The sequence below is a fragment of the Glycine max genome, chromosome 3 (assembly GCF_000004515.6).
Source record: "Glycine max cultivar Williams 82 chromosome 3, Glycine_max_v4.0, whole genome shotgun sequence".
Lineage (NCBI taxonomy): Eukaryota > Viridiplantae > Streptophyta > Magnoliopsida > Fabales > Fabaceae > Glycine > Glycine max.
The window spans coordinates 39,615,080-39,642,381 of NC_016090.4; the positions used below are offsets into that span (position 1 = coordinate 39,615,080).

General features: G+C 34.5%; 3 protein-coding genes across 9 annotated transcripts; all 3 read left to right on the forward strand.

Annotated features, from left to right (window-relative positions):
- Positions 1-636: 636 nt before the first annotated feature.
- Positions 637-6,189, forward strand: LOC100793360 (uncharacterized). Of its 2 annotated transcripts, none has more exons than XM_006576914.4 (6): positions 637-899; positions 1,595-1,741; positions 2,306-2,385; positions 2,527-4,365; positions 5,049-5,196; positions 5,312-6,189. In XM_006576914.4, the coding sequence occupies exons 2-6, from the start codon at positions 1,603-1,605 to the stop codon at positions 6,043-6,045; spliced, it is 2,940 nt and encodes a 979-aa protein (XP_006576977.1). In that variant the 5' UTR covers positions 637-899; positions 1,595-1,602; the 3' UTR covers positions 6,046-6,189. The 2 variants fall into 2 exon arrangements, with proteins under 2 accessions (XP_006576977.1, XP_040870038.1); XM_041014104.1 differs by lacking the exon at positions 637-899 and adding an exon at positions 1,268-1,382.
- Positions 6,190-13,219: 7,030 nt separating this feature from the next.
- Positions 13,220-18,267, forward strand: LOC100793890 (GDSL esterase/lipase At4g28780). Its single transcript, XM_003520574.4, has 5 exons — positions 13,220-13,352; positions 13,583-13,728; positions 13,906-14,127; positions 17,197-17,449; positions 18,035-18,267. Exons 1-5 carry the CDS (start codon positions 13,220-13,222, stop codon positions 18,265-18,267), a joined length of 987 nt encoding a protein of 328 aa, XP_003520622.2.
- Positions 18,268-19,426: 1,159 nt separating this feature from the next.
- Positions 19,427-26,467, forward strand: LOC100794405 (uncharacterized). 6 transcript variants are annotated; one of them, XR_001387556.3, is made up of 15 exons: positions 19,427-19,673; positions 19,776-19,835; positions 19,932-20,048; positions 20,138-20,211; positions 20,943-21,045; positions 22,287-22,329; positions 22,803-22,865; positions 23,457-23,686; positions 24,099-24,219; positions 24,302-24,402; positions 24,798-24,911; positions 24,994-25,164; positions 25,245-25,388; positions 25,558-25,648; positions 25,930-26,071. XR_001387556.3 is itself a non-coding variant. In XM_003520575.5 (15 exons), exons 1-15 carry the CDS (start codon positions 19,498-19,500, stop codon positions 26,093-26,095), a joined length of 1,815 nt encoding a protein of 604 aa, XP_003520623.1. In that variant the 5' UTR covers positions 19,427-19,497; the 3' UTR covers positions 26,096-26,467. The 6 variants fall into 6 exon arrangements, 4 of the variants coding, with proteins under 4 accessions (XP_003520623.1, XP_014629333.1, XP_040870039.1 ...); XR_001387555.3 differs by having other exon boundaries at positions 25,944-25,995; XM_003520575.5 differs by having other exon boundaries at positions 25,503-25,648; positions 25,944-26,467.
- Positions 26,468-27,302: the final 835 nt, after the last annotated feature.

Below are 27,302 nucleotides of genomic sequence, written 5' to 3' on the forward strand. Positions count from 1 at the left end.
TTTTCTTTGATACCAAACATATCAAATATTTGATTTAAAGTGACGATCACAATATAAAATCATACAGCACCAAAAAAGAAATGGAACCTAAATACGTAATCATGCATGCAACAGCAAACATGGAACCTAATGTAAGAAATCCTACCAGAACAAGCATGCATATCACATAGCCAAGGAGAAACGTAATCAAAATGCAATAACAAATAAATTTGCTGAATCGAAAATTTACAATCTACATCCTTTTTTTTTTTATCTTTTCTTTTCATTACCCTTTTTGTCAGTTAGACTTGTGACTTAGTGCCCATTTCCACGACTTATTTGCATAATTTTGCTAGCTCAAGATAAATAAATACATTGCTCAAATCTTACATGAAAGGGAAAGAAGGAAAAAAAGAAAAACTAAAATAAAACAGTACAAACTACAAAGAAATCTCAGATACAATAAAATTCTTAAATCAAGAATCTGAATCTGAATCTGAATAATAAGAAGAGAGAAAACTTTCAGAAAAAAATAAAAACAGTACAAACTACAAAACAACGTTAGTTAAGCTCGATATTCACCCCGAAAATAAAACTTTCAGGAAGAATCTTCCTTTATGGGATAAACCGAATTAAAAAAGAAAAGGAGCATGGATTGGTTTATTAATGAATAATGAATTAATTAAGCAGATGAAGAGGAAGATGATTCTGCGTAATCCAAAAAGTGATATATATTATGAGCCGTAGTTCCAAAGAAAGCCTTTGAAGTCCGACAAACAGAGTCGGTGAACGACGCGCACAGCTAAACCACACCACACCACACACACCAACAACATTTCTCTCTCTCTCTCTTTCTCTCGCTGTCGCTTCCGCCACCGTCTCCGCCGCGAATGCCACCGTCTCCGGCCACTGCTCTCCAGGTCCGTTCTCTCTCACTTTTTTTTTTCTCTCTGCGCTTCTTCAGCCACTTTCTTCCCCTTTTTGCTTCTCCTCGATCTCGCCGCTCTCGGTTCCTCTGCGTTTCTCTTTCTAGATTTGATTTTCTCGCAGCTTTTCAATTTCCCCGACTGAGATTCCGCTTTCATCATTTCCATCTTTTTTCCGCTGTTGGGATTCGGGAAGAACAACCCCCTCTTAATATAGCCCTTTCAGTTTCATCACTGTGCTCTTTGTGTTGTGTTTGTTTCTATTCTAGCGATTCTTTTTCTTTTATTTTATTCTGTTGATGACGCAAGAGGTGATTTGATTTTTCATGTCAATTCGCTGTCGTATTTGAACACTATGGCTTATTGTGCTTCTCTTCTTACTCTCTCCTTCGCGCATGTTTCTGTTTACTGATTGAAAAAACACTTCAAGTTCACACTGTATCAGTTCTAGTAGCGCTTGTTCTAGTTGTTTTCTAGGTATCCCTAAATTTGATTGCATTAGTGTTTGGATCTTGTGGTTTTCTGTTGATGAGCTCTTATTCCACTTTTAATGCATTTGGCGTATGCTTTTTTTTTTTTTTGTGTGTGTGTGTGTGTTGTATTTCGTTGTTGTTCAGCTTACAGATCTAGGTGATTGATCTAGGTGTTGTGTAGGGATTGTTTTTAATCTAGGTGATTTGTGTGTGCAGCTGTTGAAATGAATGGAGTGCAGAACAGAAGGGTTCACAATGTTGAGAAACCTTTTCCAGGATGCCTGGGAAGAGTGGTGAATCTCTTTGATTTGACCGGGGGTGTAAATGGAAACAAGCTACTCACAGACAGGCCTCATCGCGATGGTGATCTCCCTCTTTCTCTGTGTTTACTCTTTTTGGTTTTTCATGTTGTCCTTGAGAGTTTTCTTTTTTAATCCCCCAAAGTTGTTGCTTTGCTTGGTAGAGGATTTTCTGGATGATCTGCTTGCTTTGGCCATATTGACTCTTTGGTAGTTGGTATTGTAACTGATGGTTTTCTTAAATTTGGTTTTTGGCATTTTCTTGTTAGTTTTGGGGTTTATTAGCGTGAAGGATTGAGGTGATGACTAAGAGGGAACGTAGAAAAAGAGTAATTTGTGGTTTGACTGTAGTTCCCTTTTTGCTGCATATAGTTTTTATTTGGAACATATTTCCTTTGGGTTTTCGTTGACCGAGTTTTGGATAGACGCATCTCTCTTGGTGATCTGTCTGATTTTATATATTCTTGGGCAATATGAAACCAGGCCGGAGGTTTCTCTTAATTGTCAATTGCTTTTTATACTTCCAAGTTGCATGTAATAATTGTACTTATGATTTATGCTCTTGAAATTTCGTTATGCCATTTTATTATCCAATCTCACTCTTCACTGAATTGTACCTGGATTGCAGCATCTTCACTCTCCAGAAGTCAATCAGATGTTGCAAGGATCATGAGTCCTACCTTGGGTGATCAGATAGAGGATAAGCTGGTAATTTGGAGAGGGATTATTTTTTATTGTCATTCAAGCTAATTGGCATGTGGAATGTTCTTTTCATTTTCAATTTGTTATATGATTTGTTGTACTTGTTTTTGTTTATTTACTTATATTCCATTTTCATGGACTTTGCAGATTGTTTCTGACTCAATGAGAGCTACAAATAAGAAAATAAATGGAACACCCATCAAGATGCTCATAGACCAAGAAATGTCCAAAGAAGTTGTTTCCAAGCACAACCCACCACCAAATGTAGTTGCAAAATTAATGGGGCTTGAAGCCCTCCCACAGGGTGAGCTATCTGTGGAGAGAAGCCATAGAGGAGATTATTCTCAACATATGTGTGGTCATTCAGGGACACCATTCAACCACTGGAACCTGGAAGATAGGTTTATGGACAAGGAAATGCTTCATGAAGTTCATCCAAACACAGAACAGATTGCTTATAAAGATATTTATGAAATATGGCTGCAATCACAGAGAACAAGCAATGTAAGAGACAAGACACCGGAGAGAGAAAAGTGGACTGAAGATGTTAATGGGAAGAAAATGGCTCTTATTCGCCAGAAATTTATGGAAGCTAAACGTCTGTCTACAGATGAGAGACTACGCCAGTCCAAGGAGTTTGAAGATGCCTTGGAAGTTTTAAGTTCCAATAATGATCTGTTAGTCAGGTTATTGGATTCTCAAAATCTTTATGAACTTCAGTCTACTCCAGTAGCAGAGACAAAGCGTATTACTGTTCTTAAACCTTCGAAGATGGTTGACAATGAAAATTCTGGTGGAAAGGGGAAGAAAAACGACAAGCAGATTAAGAAACCAGCAAATGTTGGTGCTGGATGGGAGAAATACAGTCCTGCATACTCCCCAGCCAGTCAGAAAATTGACGAGTTTGCAGTTCAACCTACTCGAATAGTGGTATTGAAGCCTAGCCCTGGGAAGGCACATGAGATTAAGGCTGTGTCTTCTCCTACTATGTCATCACCTCGAAATCTGCAGAGTGGAAATTTCTACCAAGAACCTGAGGATGATGATGATGTACTGGAATCAAGAAAAGTGCCAAGTCAAATTACACAACAAATGCATGAAAATCTGAGGAGCCATCAAAGAGATGAAATATTGTATTCTTCAGTATTCTCCAATGGCTATACTGGTGATGAGAGTTCATTCAACAAATCAGATCATGAGTACACTGCTGGGAATTTCAGTGATTTGGAAGTTATGTCCCCATCTCCAAGACATTCTTGGGATTACATCAATCGCAGTGGCAGTCCTTTTTCTTCATCATCCTTCAGCCGTGCATCCTGTTCTCCTGAGTCGTCAGTTTGCAGAGAGGCCAAGAAACGACTTTCTGAAAGATGGGCCATGATGTCAAATAAGGGTTCTCAAGAACAAAGGCATATGCGTAGAAGCTCTACCTTGGGTGAGATGCTTGCTCTTTCGGATATAAAGAAATCTGTAATATCTGAGCTTGAGGGTATTCATAAAGAACAGGAACCAAGTGAATCTGTTTCTTGTAGTCGAAATTTTAAAGCGGAAACATGTATGGATGGTTCTCCTAGAAACCTTTCTAGGTCAAAATCTGTTCCAACATCTTCTACTGTCTATGAAAATGGGCTCAACGTTGAAGTTTGTGATAATGATGCTGGCAAAGCACATGGGTCTGGGGAGCTGACAAAGTCAAAGAGTATGAAATCATCATTTAAAGGGAAAGTTACAAGTTTCTTCTTCTCAAGGAATAAGAAACCATCCAGAGAAAAATCTTGTCTATCTCAATCTGTTGATGAATCCCAATCCACTGCCATTGAAACATCAGATTCTCCAGTGAATTCATCTAGAGTCCTTAGGGATGATGTGTCTCAAAGCTTCGACAGTGGATCCATCGGAGAGTGTTCTCTTCCAGCTCCATATGAATCATCAGGCAAAATTTTATCAGATTCTATCTCTAATGGACAAGGTGCTGTACCACTGGAGGTAATAGCTTCTATTATTCTGCATATTTTGATCCACTTTTTTACAGTGCATTATGCAAATTTTCTTTCAATTTATTGGCTTAAGGTCACTCATTAATGCCCTCTAAATTTCCCGCCACCTCTCAGTCCCTTGTGTCTCTCTCCCCTTGCAAAGAAAGGGAAAGAATGGAAACAACAACAAATAAAGAAGGGAAAAACAGTATTGAAAACTTCTGTTTTTTTTCATTTTTTATCTGTACCAATATCTTGCCATGTAACTTAGTCTGTGCCTTCTCTACCTAATAAAATTAGTCCCTTAAAACTTATGTTACTATAGATATGCTTGCATGAGTTGGAGGCTGCATGGTGTACTGTTATGGAAATTGGATGATGTGGTGGCAGGTTCTATTTAAGCAAAATCTATTTACTCGACCAATTGTTTAGGATTTTCTGCTACTGCTGGAATGGTGAAACAAATGAAAACTTTACCTGGTTTATGAACGTCTGGGTCCTAATTGCTACTTGATAAATAATAGAACTAGCTTTTCTCAGTCAGCATTAGTAGTAGAGCACAGTACAACCTCTTTGGTTTCTTGTTGTTGCAGATTATGGAATGTTCTAGGATCATACATGTAAAATCTTGTTACCGAAAATTGGAATTAAATAGACTGGATGATTCTGAGACAGTTTTGTTTGTTTTTACAGGCTGGATTGACTCTGTCAAAGTCCATGGTGCCTGGGATTTCAAGCGAAAACCAGGATCAGCCCAGTCCAATTTCAGTTTTAGAGCCTCCATTTGAAGATGATAATGCTGTTGTCGAGTCCTTGGGCTGTGTGAGGGGTGGTCAGCTGGGTAATGCTTACTCCTTTCTCTCACTTTATTATTATTGCTTCTGTTTCAGGAAGTTCCTTTTTGATATTCCTTGCTTCTTTACTGTTTTATTACCTGACTGTGAATTTTTCTGTAGGATCACGGGTGTCTCTGAAGTCTAATTTAATTGACAAATCACCACCAATAGAATCAATAGCCCGGACCCTCTCATGGGATGATTCTTGTGCAGAGGTGGCAAGTCCATACCCATTAAGGCCCTCATCGGCATCCTTAGACACTAAGCAAGACTGGCTTGTCTTTGTCAAGAAACTTCTATCAGCTGCTGGAATTGATGATCAAGTGCAGCCCGGCTCGTTTTACTCGAGATGGCATTCCCTTGAAAGCCCATTGGATCCATCATTGAGGGACAAATACGCCAATCTCAATGACAAGGAGCCTCAGCAGCAACTCCACGAGGCCAAGCGAAGGCAGAGGAGGTCCAATCAGAAGCTTGTATTCGATTGTGTGAATGTCTCACTAATAGAAATTACTGGTTATGGATCAGAGAAGAATTACTTGATGGGTAGTAGGTTGTGCAGTGGGAGCCACAGCAGGGTCCAAGTCCCAGAAGCTGCATCTCCCCCATTGGTGGACCTCATTGTGGCACAGATGAAGGAGTTAATATCTAGTGCTATGAGTTCTGTTTGGGTGGTGGATTGTGGGGACAGTAACAGCCTGGTGGTAGAGAGTGTTGTCAGAAAAGAGGTTGTGGGCAAAGGGTGGGTTGAGCTTATGAGATTGGAGATGGATATTTTGGTGAAGGAAGTAGAGGGGAAGCTGCTAGAAGAACTTGTGGAGGATGCGGTGGTTGATTTGACAGGCAGGGCCTGAATGGTTGAAAACCCTGACATGGCTTTCCGCTTTGGCTTTGCTCTTTTTTATAATATATATTGTAACTCTACTATTGTTGTATTCGATTATCAACACAAGGCCCTACTTACTAATTTATTAAATGCTACTGAGAAATTGTTTCAACTTGCAGCTATTTCATATTAGTGAAACTGTAATATATTAATCACCCCATTCAGCTGCTCAAACAAAGAATAGAAGGAATTACACAGGTTATAACAGACCGTGCAATTAATCATGAATGCAAATTGGCTCGTGTTTAAACTTTAAACAATTGTTTATTGTTCAACCATTGAACACTAGACGTCTTTCCCCCTTTTCCTCCCCCACAATAAGAAAATAGATTTTGTTCTATGACTAGCTGAAATTTGGAAAGGTTAGAAGAAGTTTGTTAGTGTGGCGACTTGAAGATTCTATGGTCTCAAACTTTAACCCAGAAAAGGAAATCCAGATTTTGCAAATCCGGAAAAGGCTGAAAGAGAAAAGAACAGCAAAAGTAGATTGATACACATACACTGTAACAATCTACTTTGCATTAAGTGCGCAATCTAATTCAGCCCTATCAGTAGAGTAAATTAGTAATACATACACACTCGGGTTTTGAGTACTCAATCATCAACGTCTCAACTCTCAACGCCGAGTGTATTTGTATTATGTAGTCACGTAATAATGTCACACAGTCTGTCTCAAAGGGTACATACACACAAGCGTAGACATAGCTGTGGGCCTATGGTGCTGCACCATCTGTACAACCTGTATGGAACAGGACCCACCATAACCCTAAACAGTTCAATCTTCTCTTTCCTGTCTCCTCCATCTCCCATGCAATGATCTGCTGGCTCCCATTAAATCATGATTCATGATTAATGATGGATTGGATTCACAACCATGACAACATAACGCATGGCCAGACTAATAATGATGGTTTGTTTTTCCCTAACGTAACGATATTTTGTTCGTTCCTAAAACCATAGAACAAAGCTAAATTGAAAGCATGTTCAACTTGCTTGGTCTAATTGAATTGATACACACCTTTTTGGGATGACTGATACACTACACCATTACTAAGTTACAAAAACATATATTATATAGCAGCTACGTTGTCCAATCAGCTTGCCATTTTTGGCCCAATAGTTGTCTCCGATCTTATCATTAGGGGAAAACCTAAATCACTCTGTTGTGTTTTATATTTTGTGTTCTAAACTATAATAGAAGACATCTTGCATGTGCAAATTATGAGGGATTTTTTGTGTGTAAGCTTTCGGTTTTATATTTTTAAAATACATCAAACGTATGTGCAATACAGTGAAATAAAATACAAGGAAATTGTTGCTTGTTTTATTCATAGTATTATATAACTTTTCTATCTACTTGACTTCCATTCTTTTTTATTTTTTCTTCTAGCTATATCTTAATATAAGATTCTCCTACATCCCTACAACTCATCGAGTGTACTAAGAAAAAGTATGTGGTCCAATAAACGAGTCACAAGTTGAAACAAGTATCTCGTCTTTTTTCTTCTTTTTTTCCTCCCATTATCTCTTGTCAAGTCCCTTGTAGAATTTGTCATATTTGGACAAAAGGGGTCACTCATTCGCAAAACATTACAGTTTCATTGAACATGATAAAATGAGTACAAATTGAGGTCAACAATTGAATTTGAAATCAATACAATCATGGCATATTCGTGCCAAATTAATTTTGCTTGGCAAGTTGGCAAATTGTAAAACATTCCTTGAAAAATAATGATAACTAATCCAAGTCTCACGAATAATCAGGAGGAGATAGAGGAGGTGGTCAACTTGTATTATTTTTCACTCGTGGAATGCAATGAAAGAGAAATAGATCAAAAAGATTCTAGGGTGCATATGCTACGAGTCAGGTAATACATAATAGACATAGCAGCTAAGTCCGAGACCTGAATCACAATAGGACAATTATTTTCAAAAATGCAAAAGGATAGCTAGGGGCAATATTTGCCAACACTGAAGAAAAAGTGAGAATATTCCCTCATGGCAGCCAGTGGCAGGTGTTACTGTGCAAATTCTAACTAGACTAAAAGCCAAAATAAAGGCATCTTCAACTTAAAAAATTGAAGCATAGCCCAGAAATCCCGTGACAGCTCTATCTCTATTAGTCTGTGTGTGTTCCACACAAGATAAGCTTTTATTATATATATGATCATAGCATGTAGAATAATCAACTTCAGCCCATCCTTGAGATCCCAAAATTGCACAGAGTAAGCATGATTCTTGAAAGGGACTAAGGTTTCTTTCTCGCTATTGTCATTTCTCTATCAAATTAAAAAGAGAAAGAGATATGCCTCAGAGTGATACGGATTACAAAATGCTTTTGCTTTTTGTTCATATTAAGGACATAAAATGGTTTTTGTGTCTTACGTCTATTTGAGCAAATGGCTTGTCTTGGTGGAATCTAACACAGCAGAAGATGTTAAGCACCCAGTTGTGTCCCCAACCATTTTCAGTTCGGAACCAATTAGATTATATGGGAGTTACTTCAAACTTCAAAGACTCCAAAAATTAACTCCAATAAAGCTTTTCCAAAATTTATGCGGTAGTATAATACCAAATGACTAATATGACGAATTTCTCAGAAATTTAATGATAAAAAACGGGAAAATTATATAGTTCGTAACACATGCTTGCTACCTGTGCTTATTACCATTGTAATAACATTGGTCAAACCATTCATGATTCAGGCATGCTACAACAAACATGAGACAATGATAACCTACGAATTTAATTGATATCAAATTAAGAAAAAAATGATAAATAACAAATTGTAATAATTTGTACTCCAAAAACCTTCGAATTTAGAAGATTTCACAATCAATTAGCTCTTTCTCTATTATAATTTCTGTTATTATTATTTTTTCATTTTCAATTAAATTTTTGCACTTTATTTTAATTATTATGAAATATTTTCATTGAAGATATGATTTTCAATATTATTAATAATAAATTCTAAAAAATACTTTAATATAAAAGAAATTATTACTAATAATTATTATTGATAGTGATTAAAGCCAATTAAGGATGAATTTTGAGCACGTAAATTTATCAAAAAATTTATATGGATAAAAGAATGTCTCATCTAATCCATCTTTTCTTGAAATTTATTTGAGTTAAATTATAAATATTTTATTATAAATATGAAGTATTTTTTGTTTTTATTAAATTTAATTTCATTTTTATTTTTATGGTTATTATTAATATTATTTAATTAATATATACATTTACACAGTTTTAAAATATTTTGATTTTTATTAATTGTTATTTTTTTATTTTGACTCGGATATTATTTTATTACTTTTACTAACTTATTTTTTTTTATTAATCTCTACATAAAATCTAGATTCAAATATTGATGCCAAATATCTTCAATTTTGCAAATAATAAAAAACTACTAAGACAGGTCAAATTGCACATGTACCAGAAAAAATTTTAAAAAAATTGCACGTGCAAACAAAATGTTGGAAATATTGGACTAGCTCAAACCGGATCGAGAACAAGGGAAAGAGAATTCTGCACCTCCCTTATTGCATCCTGCACCTCCAAGTTTTTTAAAAACCCCAACCTACTCCTTTTATCTTCTTTCAATCCTCTACTTCCCTTCTTCCTCTTCTTTCTCCTGTAGTCAATGCAAGTCCAGATCCTCTCCTTTCCTATTCTTCTCTTCTTCTCAAGCTCAACTCAACTCAACTTTTCTTCCTAGAATTAGAGTTCCTATTTTGAGTTTTGGATCTGTTTCTAGAACATGCGTTTCGTAAGGATATAAATATTCTTAAGGAATGACCTTTTTTAAAGGAAAAATCTTATAGAACACCTTTTTCGTAAGTAAAAATAGCGCTTCTAGAACAACCATTCCAAAAGATACAAAATGCACTTTAGAAAGGCTATTATGGATTGCAATTTTTGCTTATGGAATGGTTCTTCCATAAGTTAAAATAGTGTTTTCTAAAATGCCTTTTTTGAAAGATACAAAATACACTTCCAAAAAGGCTACTTCGAATTGCAGTTGTTACTTTCAGAATGGGCTTTCCGTAAGCACAATAATGATTTCTAGAAACTCCCTTTCTAAAATATACAAAATATACTTCCAAAAAGGCTGTTATGGATTTAAAAAAATTGCTTCCAAAATGGTCTTTTTGTAAGAAAAATCGCTTATGGAAAGACTATTTTGGAAGCATTTTTTTGCTTTTAGAAAAGTCATTCTAGAAGCATTTTTGCTTATGAAAAAGCCATTTCATAAGTTTTTTTATAGTTAATAAAATTTGATAAAGGGAGAAGGAGGAGAAAAAAAAAAGAGAAGAGAAAGGTGAAGGAGCTTCTTACCTTCACGGACGGAGAAAGAAGGATGAGGGAGCATGAGAATGAGGGGGCGAGGGGAAGGAGGAGTCGTCGCGGAAGGGAAGGGTGTCGTCACTGTGGGTGTGCCGTCGAGGGAGATGTAGTCGTGGGTTGAGAGAAGGAAGATGTTAGGATTGGGAGATGGGAAATGAAAATTCCATTAAGGGTATTATTGTGTTTTTACTTAATAGTGAGAGGTGCAGGATACATAAGGAGATGCAAGATTCAAGTCCCTAGAACACATCAAAACAAGGAAGTTGGGCTCGGCCCACGTACACCTTCAATAGACGCAACAAATAAGGCCCAAATTGGTCACAATCATGTTTTTCCTCTTCACACCATTTTTTTTGTTAGCTTAATTGTATTTTTAGTCTTTTGAATTTAGGATAAGTTTATATTTGGTTCTCTAAATTTAAAATTAATCTTTAGTCTCTGTTATTTATAAAAAGTCTATTTTAAACCCTTTGTCCAAACGCCGTCTAAATGAAAAACATATGTTTGATAATAAGAATGTAAAATAAAAGTAGGTTTCCATGTGAACTACTCATAATCCATTAGCCCAAAATCTCTAAAAGCGATTGGATAGAGGGACTAAAACAAACTTCTTCTTCTTCTTTTTTTAAAAAAAATTTGGGGATTAAAATAATTAATTTTAAATTTGAAAGACTAAAAATAAATTTACCCCAAAATTTAGGAATAAAAATAATTTAATCCTAATTTTTTCTTTAACTCTGTTCCATATAAAATTTATTGTTCAGCATAAAATAATATTTATAGTATTATTTTAAAAATTTAATTAATTGTACCTATAAACATTATACTAAAAAATTATTTTCAAATTTAATAATAAGGCATAAATAAAAAAATTTAGTCCTACTCATTATTAATTTTTCCTATAATAATACTTTTTTCTTTTATAATAATTTTTTTTAAAATTTCTTTACTTATACACCTAATGTGTAGAATAGAGAAATTGTACGTAGTTGGTTTTTTGAAGAAAGAGAAATTGTAGTTGAAGTAAAGATATATTGAGAAATTTACAATTCATACTATTCTGAATTTTTAAAAGGACAGGTAAATAGTATTTTTTAAAATATGATAAAGAAAAATAAATGAAAGGAATAATTTTATAAAATTCAAATACTTTTTAATTATCATATCAAATAAATATGATAATACAATGAAGGTAATGTACCCAAGGACTCACATTAAAACTCCGTCAAAATTATGTTTTACCCTAATTTAGAGTAATTAATCGTAGGTTTTAACTAGTTATAAGCTTCATTTTATGGAGATAAACAGCTATTATTAGAAGTCTTAATGCAATATCCACATACTTGGTTAATGAATATTGAATGATACCATTAAATGGCATTACAAGGGGTAGATGTGCGTGAAAAGTGATGTATATGGACCCTCTTATAAAACGACCAAATTAAGAGCATATATTATATGCTTGCTCGAAATTAAAGTTCAGAAATTTTCAGTGTAATCAAGTGCACTTCTATTAGTGGTAGTAACTTGCGTTTCTCCTATGATGTGGCTTTTAATCGAACATTTTTTTAAGGTCTACATTTACCTTGGCCATTTATGCAATTCACATGGGAACTTAATTAACTTCATATGTACGTTCCTTTTAAAAAAAAAAAAACTTCATATGTACGTATCAACCTAATAAATTGAACTGTGTGTTTGGAGAACATACCCTTAAAAAGCAAGGCGCCTGGTGACAAAAATTTCAAGTCAATGCAGCGTGATTGTTACGCTTTGATTATGAATTATTAGAAAAAGGGACTGCAATGCACACCCCAAGCATTCAAAATTATGGGTGTACGTTCATCATTTGTCTTTTCTTTTAATTTGGATCCAAGTTTTAAAAGTTATATTCGATATGTTTAAGGATGAGTTTGTGTTATATTTCTAGTTGTCTCAATTTAATTCGGTATTTCATATTTTTTTTACTTATATTTTTCTTTTTTCTGATCATATATTAATATAGATATAACATTTTGCATAACATAATTGTTTATCGTAGATATCTTTCTTTTCTTCCTTCCTGCACAATTGCTTTGAGTAATTGTACGTCATGAGTGTGTGATCACCATTAGAATGAATGACCATGAAAATAGAGCTGGTCATTCTACATGCTAACAACAGTTTGTCTCTTGTGCTATTAATTGCAGATATATATATAGTTTATGGTTGGCAAAATATACAGAATGTATATACTAGAATAATAAGCAGATTCCCTTTTTGTCCATCACCATTATGTTTAAATCTGGGCAAGGCACACGAACCATCTTAAATGACACCAACGTTTTCACTTCTACCCCTATGTAACACGCCTTGGATTCTGCCCTTCTTTAAAAATATTACTAGTATCATGCCATTTTTAGAACAATCAGATGAACATGAATGGAGGTTCATTAACTTCCCAACGCATTGAACAAGTTAACTGGTGAGGCATATTAATTCTTACAAGACAAAATTAATGTTCACCACTAAAGTAGTAATTATAGTAAATTAATAACATATCAACAGTACAGTTATTATATAAGAAATTCTGGACAAAAAGAGAACAGATATTGCATAGGTATTCATTAATAATTAAGAGTTGTTGAAAATGTTGTATTTACATAGGAAAAAAGATAAAGTAAGAGGAATAAACAGTTATATAAAACCAATGATGCAAACCTAGGATTTCACTACTATAGTTCCAACATTTGGAAGAAGGGAATAATAGTGCTAACATAACTAAGCTCATGTCAATTAGTACTATAAGAATCATGCTGGTGCTGGCCACAGTTGTTGTGGCAATAATTGTGGTTGTTCCAAAGAGAGTAAAAGCAGTTCGAGCGTTCTTTGTGTTTGGGGACTCACTGGTTGACAGTGGCAACAACAATTACTTGCCAACCATCAGTACAAATTAATTTTATCACAATTTAATCTTCATCGTCATTCCTATATAATTTTTTTTAACAAATAATAGTGTTAATCCATGAATTGTCTTTTTTTTTCTTAATCACTAAGTCAACCTCATAATTGTATAGTTAAAATTAATTGTTTTCTTTTTTCACCTTCTCATCTATAGTATTAAAACATAAGTGGTGGCATATGAGGATAATGTTGATTTATATGGGGTGTGTGAATTTTGAATGTGATTTTAGGCAAGCGAATTGGGTCTGAACCCACTTTGCCTTACATGAGCCCAAAATTAAATGGACAAAAGCTTTTGGTTGGGGCCAACTTTGCTTCTGCTGGGATAGGAATCCTCAATGACACCGGCATCCAATTTGTAAAGTTCAACTGACTATAATACTAATTTCTTTGTTATATTATACTATCATATTATGATGCACTGATTTATTATTTTTGTTACCTTAATTAGTCCTTATCCACAAAACTAAAAATTTGCCACTCTTTGGAAGGGTGAAATTAAGGTTGTAGATGATTATTATATTACATTGAACAGGTTGGCATTATCAGAATGTTCCAGCAGTTTGAATTGTTTGAGCAGTACCAGCAACGGTTAAGTGCAGTTATAGGGGCTAAACGAGCGAAGAAGGTTGTGAATGAAGCTCTGGTGCTAATGACATTGGGTGGTAACGACTTTGTTATTACTCCGAGGTCTCGCCAATTCACAGTCCCTGACTTCTCTCGCTACCTTATCTCCCAGTACCGAAGAATTCTAATGGTAAGTGATTCATCTCTCCTGCTTATTTATTTACTTTGCCCTCTAATTCTTCAATAACATGATTTATAATGTGTTAACGATAGTTTCAATTTGTATAAAAAATTAAATAATATCCACGCATGCATTAATTATTAGTACCTGTCATACCCCATTTTTGACCCGTTTTTTAATTCTTTTTTCTCGTCTTTTAAGCCAGAAGTTTCCGTCGTTTCAGACGAAATTTCGACAGGGAGGTATTTTAAAATACCTCATTTTTGTTTCGAAGACGACCGTTTTTTTTATTTATTTTTTTTTTATTATTATTATTATTATTATTCTTGTTTATTATTTTTCTTCTCTTTTTTCTTTTATTAAGTGTTTTTATTATTTTCGTTTTTATTAATATCATTATTAGTATCTTCTTTTTATTGTTTTAGTTTTATTTTATTTTATTTTATTTTGCTGTTTTATATTTTGTTTTTTTTTTTTTTCTTTTCCTTTCCTTTCCTTTCTTTCCTTTTTCTTCTTTTCGGTCTTTTTTGGTCCAGGCCCAGAGGGGCGTTTCGTTTTTTTATTACCCTAATTCTGTCCTTTAAATACTGCATTAATTACTGTGCGTGTCAGGGGTGAATACAGTACCAATCAATCAGAGTGCCGGAATAGCCAAGCCACCACAAACCACCAACACAGCCTCCCTCAGGCCACCACCTACCACCATTTCACAAATCCGTACAAATCAACCACAAAAAAAAAACCAGCAGAAACAAAATCCAAAACACATTCAACACCACAAATTCGTATTCCATAACCACAAATCACACGATTTGTACCCCAATCATCACACAGATCACGGAAACCGAATCGGCATAAACCAAAATAATACGAATCCAGAACCATACACTACACGGTCCTAACTCACCAGTTACCAGCCCAAAACCATTTCAGCCCAGCCAAACACGAAAGAAAAGGGTAGGATTCTGTCCGTTTTGAGTTTAGATCTAGGCTTGCCGTGTCGAGTTTTTTTTGAAAACGAACCTCAGATTCATAATGAGTGAGTGAAGAGGGTTCGAGAGGTTTTTTTTTAAAAAAAAAGGGGGACTTGAGCTACTCCGGCACGGTGGCGCCGCCAGCGGCCGCCGCGCCGGGGGGTGTTCTTGGCCGCAGAGAACTTCGGAAAGGAGGAAAGAGAAGAGAGAAAGAGCTTTTAAAAAATGAACTAAACCGGCCCCCTAGCCCTTATATAGAGGCTGGACCGGTTCGGTTTTTTTCCTTGAACCAAACTGGTCCGATTCTCCCCTCTTTGGCTAGTTGGACTCATCTCTGGCCCACCTTCTTTTTTCTCTTCTTCTTCTTTTCTGATTTCTGCTCTCACCTCCCCTCTTCCTTACTGCACCCCCTTCTTCTTCTCTATTCTTTTTTTTTTACGCACCATATTTATTTTATGTCTTGCATTTTTTATTTTATGCATCATATTTACTTTTATGCCTCGCATTTTTTTTATTTTCTTTATTTATTTTCCAGCACCATATTTAATTGTTTGTCTTGCATTTTATTTTCCAGCTCCATATTTATTTTTGTCTTGCACTTTTATTTTCTTTTTATTTTATGTACCCTATTTATTTTTGCCTTGTTTTTTTTATTTTATTTTTTTTTCTTTTTTCATATTTATTTTATGTCTTGCATTTTTTTTTAGCATCATGTTTATTTTCTGTATTGCATTTTTACTTTCGTTTTATTTTATTTTCAGCATCATATTTATTTTATGTCTTGCATTTTTATTTTTCTTTATTTATTTTATGCGCCATATTTATTTATTGTTTTGCATTACATGCATTTTTATTTCCTTTTTAGCATATTTACTTTGATGCATTTGCAACTTTTAGTTTATTATTTGTCATTTATTTTATTGCCAATTAGAATGTATCTAGGTCCAATGTAAATAAAAATGAGAATCTGCACCGACACTCACATTTATTCTTATGTTTTCTGCCGAGGACGATAATGTAATTTGAACCGTATCCGAGGAAAAGGATCCTCATTTGATCCAACGTCATTTTGAGGGATCCGGCGCGTTTAGACTTATCTCTGCATAACTAAAGATAAAAAAAAAAAGTCAAAACCCAAAAACTTTCTATAATCAAAATTTCAAAAAAAGGGGTCAATCTTTATCCTTTCTTTCTTAATCAAATCTTTAATCAATCTCCAATCGATCAAAACCTTTTTTTCAATTTAAAATCAATCAAACTCACTTCTTTTATTTTCTTTTATGCCTTTTCGGCCTCTCTTTCTTTTTTTTTTTTTTTTTTTTTTAAAAAAAACTTTAAAATCAATCAAAACCAACCACTCGGCTTTTTACCCCGAACTACATGATTTTGATCCCATTCGGGTATGTAGGCAAAAGACTTTGTCTTTCCAAATCAATAAAAATAACAAAAACTTTTTTTTTCTCCTTTCTTTTAAACCTATCTCTTTAATCTTTTCACACTTGAGCATTTATTTCCAAACAAAATAATCAATTTAGCATAAAGATAAAATAAGCAAGAGGTTCCTATAGAGTACTATAGACGTTTAGGGTGCTAGTACCTTCCCTTTGCGTAACCAACCCCCGGACCTTTGATCTCTTAAAAACTAGGGTTTTTCGAGCTTTCTCCCTTTTCCTCGGAAAAATAAAAGATCGGTGGTGATCTCAAATTGCGAGTCAACGCTAATCAATAGCTTGATATCCAAAAATCACCGCGACAGTACCAATATATGTGATAAGGTTGACAAATAACCTTGTCCTTTAAGCAAGGGACGACTAGGATTAGATTCCTATGGAAAAACATCTATTGAAAAGCCAGTCCTTTAAATAAATCTCCGTATCGACCAAGAAATATCCCGGGTTAAAAAAAAAACTACTAGCATGCATGAGCATGATTTTGTTAATATAGAAATTAAAGGATCTTTTTACTATCATGATATTTTGAAAAACAATCAGATTTGAATGAAGTTATTAAAATACCAAGCCTTCTAATTCTCATAATATGTTGTGTAGCTCTCAATATCTTGGTGAGAGTTGATTGAATTGGCACTAAATGTTAATTAATGCAGAGGTTGTATGAGTTGGGGGCACGGAGGGTGCTGGTGACAGGAACTGGTCCATTAGGTTGTGTTCCTTCTCAGCTTGCTATGAGGAGCTCAAACGGGGAGTGTCTGGCCGAGTTACAACAAGCCACACAAATTTTCAACCCTTTGCTCGATAACATGACCAAAGATCTCAACTCCCAACTTGGTGCTCATACTTTTGTTTCTGTCAATGCCTTCCTTATGAACATCGACTTCATCACCAACCCCCAAAAATATGGTGGTGGATCAGCACTTCAACATCATCTAATTAATTTTTTTTTATTCTTAAGAATCGAAGATAGTGTTAGAAGATTTACAATAACTTACACATTTTGTTTAATCAACTAAATTAAACCCCCTTAATCATCATCAACTAATGAAAATGAACATCATCTAATTAATTTGCTAGTATATATCACTTAATTTCTGAATACCCTTTTTTTCTTTTATGAGTAATGTTTATATGTTTATGTGTGCTTATTTATCTTTAACACAATTGTTGAGAACTTGATAGGATGGGCCTATCATTCATTAGGGTTATTAAATAATTATGATATTATCCTTTTAATATTAGCTTTACTTTTATATTTTCTAAAATCCTAGATGATGATAAGTATATGATTGTCATTCATTAGAGTTATTATATATTGTAATATTTGCACTCTATTGAAGAATTAAGAAAGAAATCTGAAATTTATCTTGTTTACTTCTTTATAGTTTTTCTCTAGTCTTTTATGGTATTTTATTAGGAGTATTCTTTTATTGTGTTTTATTAGGAGTAGAAGTAGAATAGCTTTTTAGCACTTTAACAGAACTAATGCAGGTTTTGTTACATCTAAGATGGCAAGTTGTGGACAAGGCCCATACAATGGGCTGGGCCCATGTAACCCCTTGTCTGACCTGTGCCAAAACCGGTATGCTTATGCATTTTGGGATGCTTTTCATCCAAGCCAACGTGCACTTGAGTTCATTGTTGATGAGATCTTCAAGGGAACCAGCAACCTTATGAGCCCTATAAACCTCAGCACCATCATGGTCCTGGACTCAAACATTTAATGTAATAACACTTTAATTTACAGCGTGGTTATTTGGTATGACTCCCAAATACAGATGGGGGGATATAATTGCCCATATACTGTATGTGTGAATGTGATATGTTCAACAGTCAGTAATTCAGTATGTGTGTGTAAACAAAAATGTAGTATATACATTACTTATTATAATTATAGTTAGTTACATTGCTATGCTTTGAATTTCACCTCCAATGCATTAATATACACTAAGAAAATGGAAAACTTGTGAGAATTTTATTTAACATCATTCTATACATTTCATCAACTAGCATCTCTGCCTTGCTTTCAAAATCTCTAATGTTTGTTCCTTCATCTCGTTTCTCTTGGGTTGCCGCTACTTTCATGCAGTTTGGTCTGTGGTTATTGTGTCATGGGGGTTACTTTTTGTAAAACTTTTTTGTTTCTTCCTTTATTTAATATATATATAATTTTTTTACATATGTTTGGTGGGAGAATTGGAAAATTGTTAGACGATTACGTTGCATGTGACGGGTTGTTACAGTCATGCGAGTTCCTAATGAAAAGAGAAGTCAGCGACCTGGCCAATGAAGGTCAACTTTGAAGAATCGTTTCTAATTCAAGTTGGTTGTGGAGGCCATTCCAAGCCTTCAAATTAATGGCCACAAGGTATAAAGTAAGGTCAGCATTTCATCTTTATAAGGCCGATTTACATGTCCGTGAAAGATGGAAGATATACAGTGGATTCTAGAACAATGAAAGTATGAAACTATACATTCATCAATAAGAATATTGTTAAAAGGAATACGATAAATTTGAACGGGTGTGATTAGGAAAAAAAAAGTGTTAAAAGTAGCCCTTTCAAACCATATATCATATTCCTAAAGAGCCTCCTTCTCACATTCTTTCATTTTTTATAGAAAAATTTCTTTTCTTTTTTAATCATGTAATTAACATTATATCTCCTCTCACGTTCTTTTATATATATATATATATATATATATATATATATATATATATATATATATATATATATATATATTTTCCATACATCTTCTCTTTGTGGTATAATTATGTTTAAGATAGGATCTAATAATAAATATGGATACCCAACTCCTGTTGGTTGATTTTGTAACTTTAAAAATATAATATTAATACTATAACAGTAAATATAAAAGAACAAAGAAAAAATAATAGTTTAGCGTTGACCGTAGTAGACTCGAATTGTTGTTGTTGTGGTGAGTGTTTGGGCACGATGGCGGAGGCTCCTCCGTCTCTATTATCTGTGTGCATCGACGCTCTCACACAACAACTTCTCCGTCCATGCGATGATGATCTTCTTCCTTGTATCTACGATCTTCCTTCTCACTTACTCGACACCTTAATCACGCGTTTGCCCCCTCTCGCACTCCGCACATTCCACCACCACCTGTACCTTCCCTCACTCTATTATTATTCCACCATTTCAAATTTCAAACAAACGCTCTCTATTTTCACTTCTAACTAACCGTTTTCTACTTTTTGTTGGAACAGGCCATTCGACGAGGAAGGGTTTTCTCACGACGACTCAACCAAAAAGCGAAAACGCGCAAGGTTGGTTGGTTGCACTTGCACACAATCGAATGCATTTTATCTGTTGCTTATGGAAAATCTTGTTTTTTTTTTTTTTTGTTTTGTTTATTGTTTCAGGGATTGGAATTTAAATTCAGCTTGGCAGAGGTTGTTTCAGCTACGCTGGCCTGATCGCGTTAAGCAGATTCATAGAACGGATTGGGAGCAACTCTATTGGGAAACTCATTTGCAAGAGTATATATATGAACTATAAATTAAGTGTTGTGTTATGTTATGTTTGTCACTCAATGTTGGTTTTGTTCTAAATTTACTTGAAATGACAGTTGTTTAGATGAAGCAGTGGAGGTAGCACTAATTCCATCTTTTACTGGATATATTGGTGACATACAGATTTCAGGTACTATGATTATTTGCTTTTTCTTTTATTTTTTTATTGAAAATTTATGTCTGAAGTTGCCTTCTACTTCTAGCTTCGGCAGAAGTCTGTTCACTTTTGAAAGTTGTTGTAGAATGATTTAATTTTGCTTCCCCAATGACCCTGTTGCCGATGTTCTTTTTTTCCATGAAGAGATGTGATTGTCACATGTGAGAATGAAATGTTAGTATTGCTTTTCATTTTAAGTGTATAGATAATCTGTGAGGTTTGACATATTTAAGGCAATTCAGGATGCCATTGGCTGATGACAAAGAATTGTCAAGTAATATGGATGATTGGAAGTTTCATGAATCTCTTGATCATCCTTTTTGCGTACAGCTGTAAACCTTTGGTGCTTTAAATATTTTGTATGACATGCTCGTTTGGTTCCCCATCCGGGATCCACGTTTAATGCGAAATCACAAAAGCTACTATTAGTTGCTTTGGGGGTTCCATATCCAGCAGCGCCTAGCTGTTTTCAAACACACTAGACACCTACTGCAGTAGAGCTTTTGAGTGAAAAACCAAGTTGCAAAGTATTTGCTTTTTCATCAATCTCATTATAATGTCTGTATATTTAAGGTGTCCTCAACTTTGTGTGTAAACAATCTTATTATTGGGCTGCACAACCCACTTTTCTCTCCCTTTCTATTACTTTAGTCTGTTATGGACAACTTACTGAGTTTTCTTTACTTTAACCTTCTCCTTTTCAGATAGCATACTGAAATATATTGGCTTTGTGGGGAATACAAACCATTCTACTTGTGACCATTCAAAATTGTCTTACCATTGCCTACAATTTGGCAGCCATGTGAGGTGTGATGTAAAATTTAGTGTCATATTTTATATGGAAATGATTAGTTAGGGTTGCCTTTAAATAATAAATATTAAATGAGAGAGTCATGGATTTCATTTTTATGTTCTTGGATATAATAAAATACTTACTTTTCTAACAGCTAAACTTAAGTGTTGAATAGTTAGTTTCATCTTGCTTTCTTCATCAGTTTCAGATTCAGCTCACTAGTTAAGCTGTGTTTTCCATCAGTGTTGTCACCAGGTGATAAGAAGGTTGTGGTGGCTAAACCCCCAAACTGCATCATTTTGATGTGGTGAGGCAGTACAGTATATCATTGTAGTAATGTATATATTAAAGAAAAAACTAAAATACTCATAATGACAATTGACAACCCAATTACGATTTAAGTGCAAATTAAGTCATGACAATACTTTAAAAGCATAATATAATCCAATTTGACTAGAAATATAACTATGTTCACATCCAAATGAAAGTCGAGAGGCCAATCAAGTTGCAGTGGCAAATATTGGAGAATAAATGGAGATGTCATAGACCAACTCTTCTAAAACATTATTTGTTAGGTGAAGGCTCATGAATGGTTTTAATCTTACACCCACTCACTCAGGAGCCCTTTAGGCTACAAAAGTCCACCCTACCTTTGGGCAGTGATGATCAAACTCTTTAGGCTTTAATACTATGTCTCAGATCAACTCTCCTAAAAGCACAATATATTCAATGAGGGGTCATGAATGATTTTATATCTAACTGGATGTAAAGGGGGAAAATCAGTAGTTTTAGTCGAAAACAGATGTGGCTATGAATAAAGATCATGGAAATAACATGATAAAGGGAGCTTTGACTTCTGGATTGTGAGTCACACACAACAGATAAATTCAGATCCTGTTTTTAGGGTTTTTAGACCAGAATACCCCTTTATATTAGATATCATTGGCTACTGAGTGTTTTAAGCCATAGTGAATTAGCAAGTTATCTGAAATTGCAGGATCTGGTCCCATAGGTGCATCATCAAACTTGCTTCCCTCAGGCTATCTGAGGCAGTGTGGCTGTTTTCTGCCCTGCCTAGATGACCAGATGAACCACTTTTGACAACACTGTTTTCATTAGTTTAAAGTTTAATGTTGTCTTTTTTCTATAGTAACAATGTATGATGACTATAATCATGCTAGTATATATGTTATATATTTCTGCATTTTATTTTGTCCAAGTATTTTGTTCCTTATAACACTTTGTTTTGATGCAGTTGCCTGGGGCTGCAAAATGTTCTATGTACTGCAGAAACTAGTGTAAGTTGTGTTTTATAGAATATCACGAACAACTCCTTGAATATTTGCATCATTCATTTGGTTTTATCTTTTTTGGAGCTATGGCCATTATATTTTCATCTGGTCAAATGCATATGTAGCTTTTACAAGCTTACAACAAGTGTTAACAGTTACACACGTTTATTATATTTAACTTCTATGCATTGTCAGTGTTAGAAGTTTTACATCATCAATTAATCAACAATCACCGTTTGTATGACTTTTAAGGTAGTTATTATAAAAGGTAGCAAACTTACCATACATGACAGCTTATGATTGGATGACACTGCAAAAAAAAACCTTTACACGATTAGTGCATACACTATTTACTCTTTTTATATTATAAGATTCATAACTTAATGTAGTTTATTTCATTGGGCACTCTTATAATTGACAAATTTTCAATTGAAGTTCTGTCAGTAACACAGTCTGATGTCTTATACTCTGACTTGCAGGTTTTGTTGAGGGAATGCAAGCTACAGAGTCTGGTACTTAGATGTATCAGATCCAAGGAACAAGTAAGCTTCCTTCCTCCTATTGATCTGTATAATCCGTATTAAAGAATTTGTGATTTTGTACTTGTCTATACATATTATATCTTTCCTAATCTTTACTTAATTGTATTTTTTTCAAGTTTTGCTCATTCTGTGATTGTGCTAAAATGAGCTCAAACAATATGTACTTATGGCTTATGTAGCATGATACTAGTATCTTGGGCATAAGCTTTTTGGGCCATGTGTATATGGTTCGGTAACTTAGGTTAGTCATGTTCAAGTTACTTGAATTACTTGGGTTATCGCATATATTATATAATGATTGAAGTTAAGGTGAGATACCATGACCCTTTTATGCATAGTTTCCATAGAAGGTGACTAACAAGTAACAAATAGAAAAAAATATATTTAGCTCTAATATATGTTTCTCTCTCAATGGATCCTGATATGATTTATAAATCAAAGTATTCAGCACCTTTTGAGCTAAGAGGAGAATGTTTAAGTTTCATACTTGGTGAAGCACCTTCTAGATCTGTGTGTTAAAATATATTTTATATATCAATGGCTTGTCCAAGAATAAAATGCATCTTTATGACCTTGTTTATGGTTTCACAGATTGATGGATTATGCAAACTTCTTGCTCAACATTGTAGAACGTTAACGTCTCTGGAATTTGTTCACTGTGCACTCTCAACAGATTTTATTAATGCAATATTTGGCTCTTTAGTCATAGAGAGAGTACAAAAACATGGGATCCAACATTTGTCAATCATTGCCACAAGTTTTCTGGAACCATGTACAGTTTCTTTACCTAGTGGACTCGTGTCGTTTTTGTCTTCGGGAAGGTACATGGGCGTAAATTCACCTTTTTATTTTTTATTTTTTGTTTTATTGTTGGCAACTTTGTTCACACTTTGTAGCTTTAATGGTGTTTGACATGTTCTCTGAGTAATCATAACTACTTCAAAGACTTAATTTGATTTTAATATAACTAAAACTAAACAACTGCTGGTGCATCTTCTAATTTGATTTTAATATAACTAAAACCAACCAAATGCTGAGTGCAATTCACTAGAGCAATTTTACAAATCCTCTAAGTTTCGTAATTTCTTCAGGAGTTCCATTTTAATCATTTACAATCGTTTGCATAATGATTTGTTATGCTGTTAGCCGTATTTCACTTGCACTTATATAACTAGATAATAGCTTTTCTGTCTGTTGAGTATTTGCCTTCTTTCATGCTAATGCTGCTACTAGGTCCTTGTGCTCATTAAAATTATCTGAGAACCACCATGGATGGACTTTTGCCAAAGATCTTTTTGTGACTCTTCTCAATCTTTCATCTGGCATATCTGTCCTTGACCTTTCTCGGAATAGAGTAAGTTTTTCATCAGCGTATGCATTCTGCATTTTGTGGTTGTTATTGTAAGCTGACAAAAGTTCTATGCACATGCTTCAAGATATCAGGATGGCTTTTTTACTACAGGAGATCCTTGAGTGGTTCACATCTGTCGTTTGGAAATGGAAAGTCCTTGAAACTGTTGCGTGTACTCAATCTGAGGTAGCACCGTACTAAATATACATATATTTTTATCAGTATTGTGAGAACTCTTTAATAGCCAACTTTTATTGGCTGTGATTAATAATAGAATGTGTACCGAAAATGAATGAGGTGGTTTCTCTATAATTAAGTTATCTTTTTTCTTTAGGATATATAAGGTGGGTTGGATGGTGAAGGAAGAAGGGGAGAGGAGAAAGGTCACGGGTTCAATCTCCTCTGCTAACAAAAACTAACATTTGCCGATAAAAAAAATTATTTTTCTTTTGATACATCTTGGTGCAGTGTGTTAGTGTGAGCTAATGTAAAACAGTGTTGATAAGCTTGTTGCATTTATATTTTCATTGCCATCAGGGTTTGGTGAAGAAAAGATTTTTAATCTGTTTATATTCTTATAGGGAAAACAATTTAGGAAAAGATGATGTACAACATCTTAGATATGCTCTTGAACATGTGCCTAACTTGGAGGAGCTGGATATAAGTGACAATTCAATTGAAGATGAAGGAATCAGGTTAATTGTATTTCCTTTTCTAGGTATAGTTTGAAGACATGAAATTTAAGGAGTCTCTAATTGTGTATCATCAATCTTACAGGAATTTAATTCCCTATTTTGTTGGAGCATCTGAAACCTGTCCTCGCATAACTTGTTTGAAATTAGAGAACTGTGATCTGTCCTGTGTTGGAGTGAATCTTCTCCTACATTACCTTTCTACTTTCAAAGGACCATTAAAGTCTCTTTCTATTGCTGAGAATTACCTTGGCAGGTTTGTGTATAGCAATAAAATCTCATTTCAGCACTAAGTTCATCTCTCCATCTGTATTTTGACTGGGTTTTCTTATATAGACAAGTAGTTGAAGCATTGGGAAATTTTTTTCACACCCCAATCGAAGTACTTGACATTGCAGGCATTGGATTGGGTTCTGACGGTTTTCAAGAGCTTCAAAGTCTAATAAAAGAGGAGATTAAGCTGGTGAAAATTAATATAAGGTCAATATTTGTACTTAATGTATTGTTCTGTTTTAATGTAATGTTGCAAGTCACCAAAAAAAAAAATGTAGTGTTGCATATACAATCGCATGACATGTTTTCCTATTTGTTCAGCAAAAATCGTGGTGGGACTGAAACTGCCAAATTTTTGTCCAAACTCTTGTCACAGGCTCCACAACTAGTTGATGTGAATGCAGCCTGTAATCTTATGCCAATAGAATCACTGGCCATCATCTGCTGTGCATTAAAGTTTGCAAAAGGTGTGTTAGTGTTTGTTCTATTGGTGACCTCTAGACTCTTACATGCTGATAGGTGGTTGTAACTTTGTGATTATTAAGTTTGACTAGTTGCTAAAGCATGCCCACTAAACTCCCATTTTTCAGTTTGGCAGATGCTGGTAATATAATATCTTAGTCAAAAGAAGCAACTAACTTCAGCTAGAAGATTACTACTAGTTCTACCTAGGTGTTTACTAGAAGAGAGAGTACTTGATATGCTTTGAAGTCAATAATTTATGCTTTCTTCTGATTAACTGTTTTAGTTATCTTGCTTTAGGTAATGTTCAGCAAGTGGACTTGACAGGACATATATGGGACTATAAGCCAGAGCATGTTTCCCCTTACGCTGAATTTGTACATAATGGATTACCTATATTGGTTCTTCCATCACCATCAGTCTCTGCTGCTCCTCACGACCATGATCCTTAGAATTAAAATTTTGTGCGATTTCAATTTATGTTGCATGGCATATGCAGTTAATAGTTCTCTTTGTTTCTTCCTTCCTTTATCATTATGTATGTTAGCATAGTTTCATACATAATGCTTGCAAACATTTTATTGGCTGTACAGCAAAGTTAGAGAAGGGAAATTTAACTTGTGTTCATATTGATCAATTTTTCTTTTGTGTGTTTCAAGCAATGTGTTTTTTTAACCTCTATTTTTGGGGTTGTTTTTCTTCCTAGTTTCCCTTGTGTTTTGTAATTTAATGTAGTTTGTAGTTCATTAGATGCTGTGCAACAGAACATGGACAATCTGGTGTATCAACTATGAAGATGCAACGAAAATACTTGTTTGGGGTTACTTTTGTATGAACAGTTGTCATAGTGGTTCGGAAATCTACTGTTCATTTCTATTGGAATGATTACCCTCATTGCATTACTTTTGTTTCAAAAACATGTAACTGATTTTCAATCTCCCAAAGTTGCAATGGATCCCCTTCTGGATAGCAAATCAGTCCATAAACTGATTTAGAGCAAATTGCAATATGTCAGGTTTCAGGCTTGGATCCATTTGCATTGGAATGCTAGTTTCAATGTGGTATCGCTTTTAATACATGTGAATGTGGCCCTGCTTTGTTTTTTTGTGTTTTTTTTTTTGCGCGGATCGTTGAAGTCTTTTCTCTCCTTCCCAATACTTGTATTTGGAAATACTCATCCTTGCGTGTGATCTCAACGCATATTTGGAAAGTTTTGGAAAATCTAGTGGAAATTTCGCAGGGGTTTTGGCTTGGGATCAATTTACAATGACTGAGCATGCACCAACCAGGCCACCACCACTCATGCAATAATTGAATTGCTTCAACTAATTGATTATGACATTTTGGCTATTTAGGAAACTTAATCAGTGACAAATTGAATTTTTAAAGAACTAATTGTGTGATTAAATTCTTTTAAAAACTGATATGACAAGTGTAACATTTTTAGAAGATTAAATTTAGGGATTTTTCAAAGTTTTTAGTACAGTAATTATGTCGGAATCTAAGTTTTTTTTCCCTCTGGGGGAGAGGGATATCTTAAATGTTAGTGTTAACTTCAACATTCGTGCGGGTCCACCTAAAAGTAATTGGTTTCATAATAGACCTCATCTTATCCTTCATTGTCGGACCTGCATCATCACAGTACCAGAAGAAAGTAAC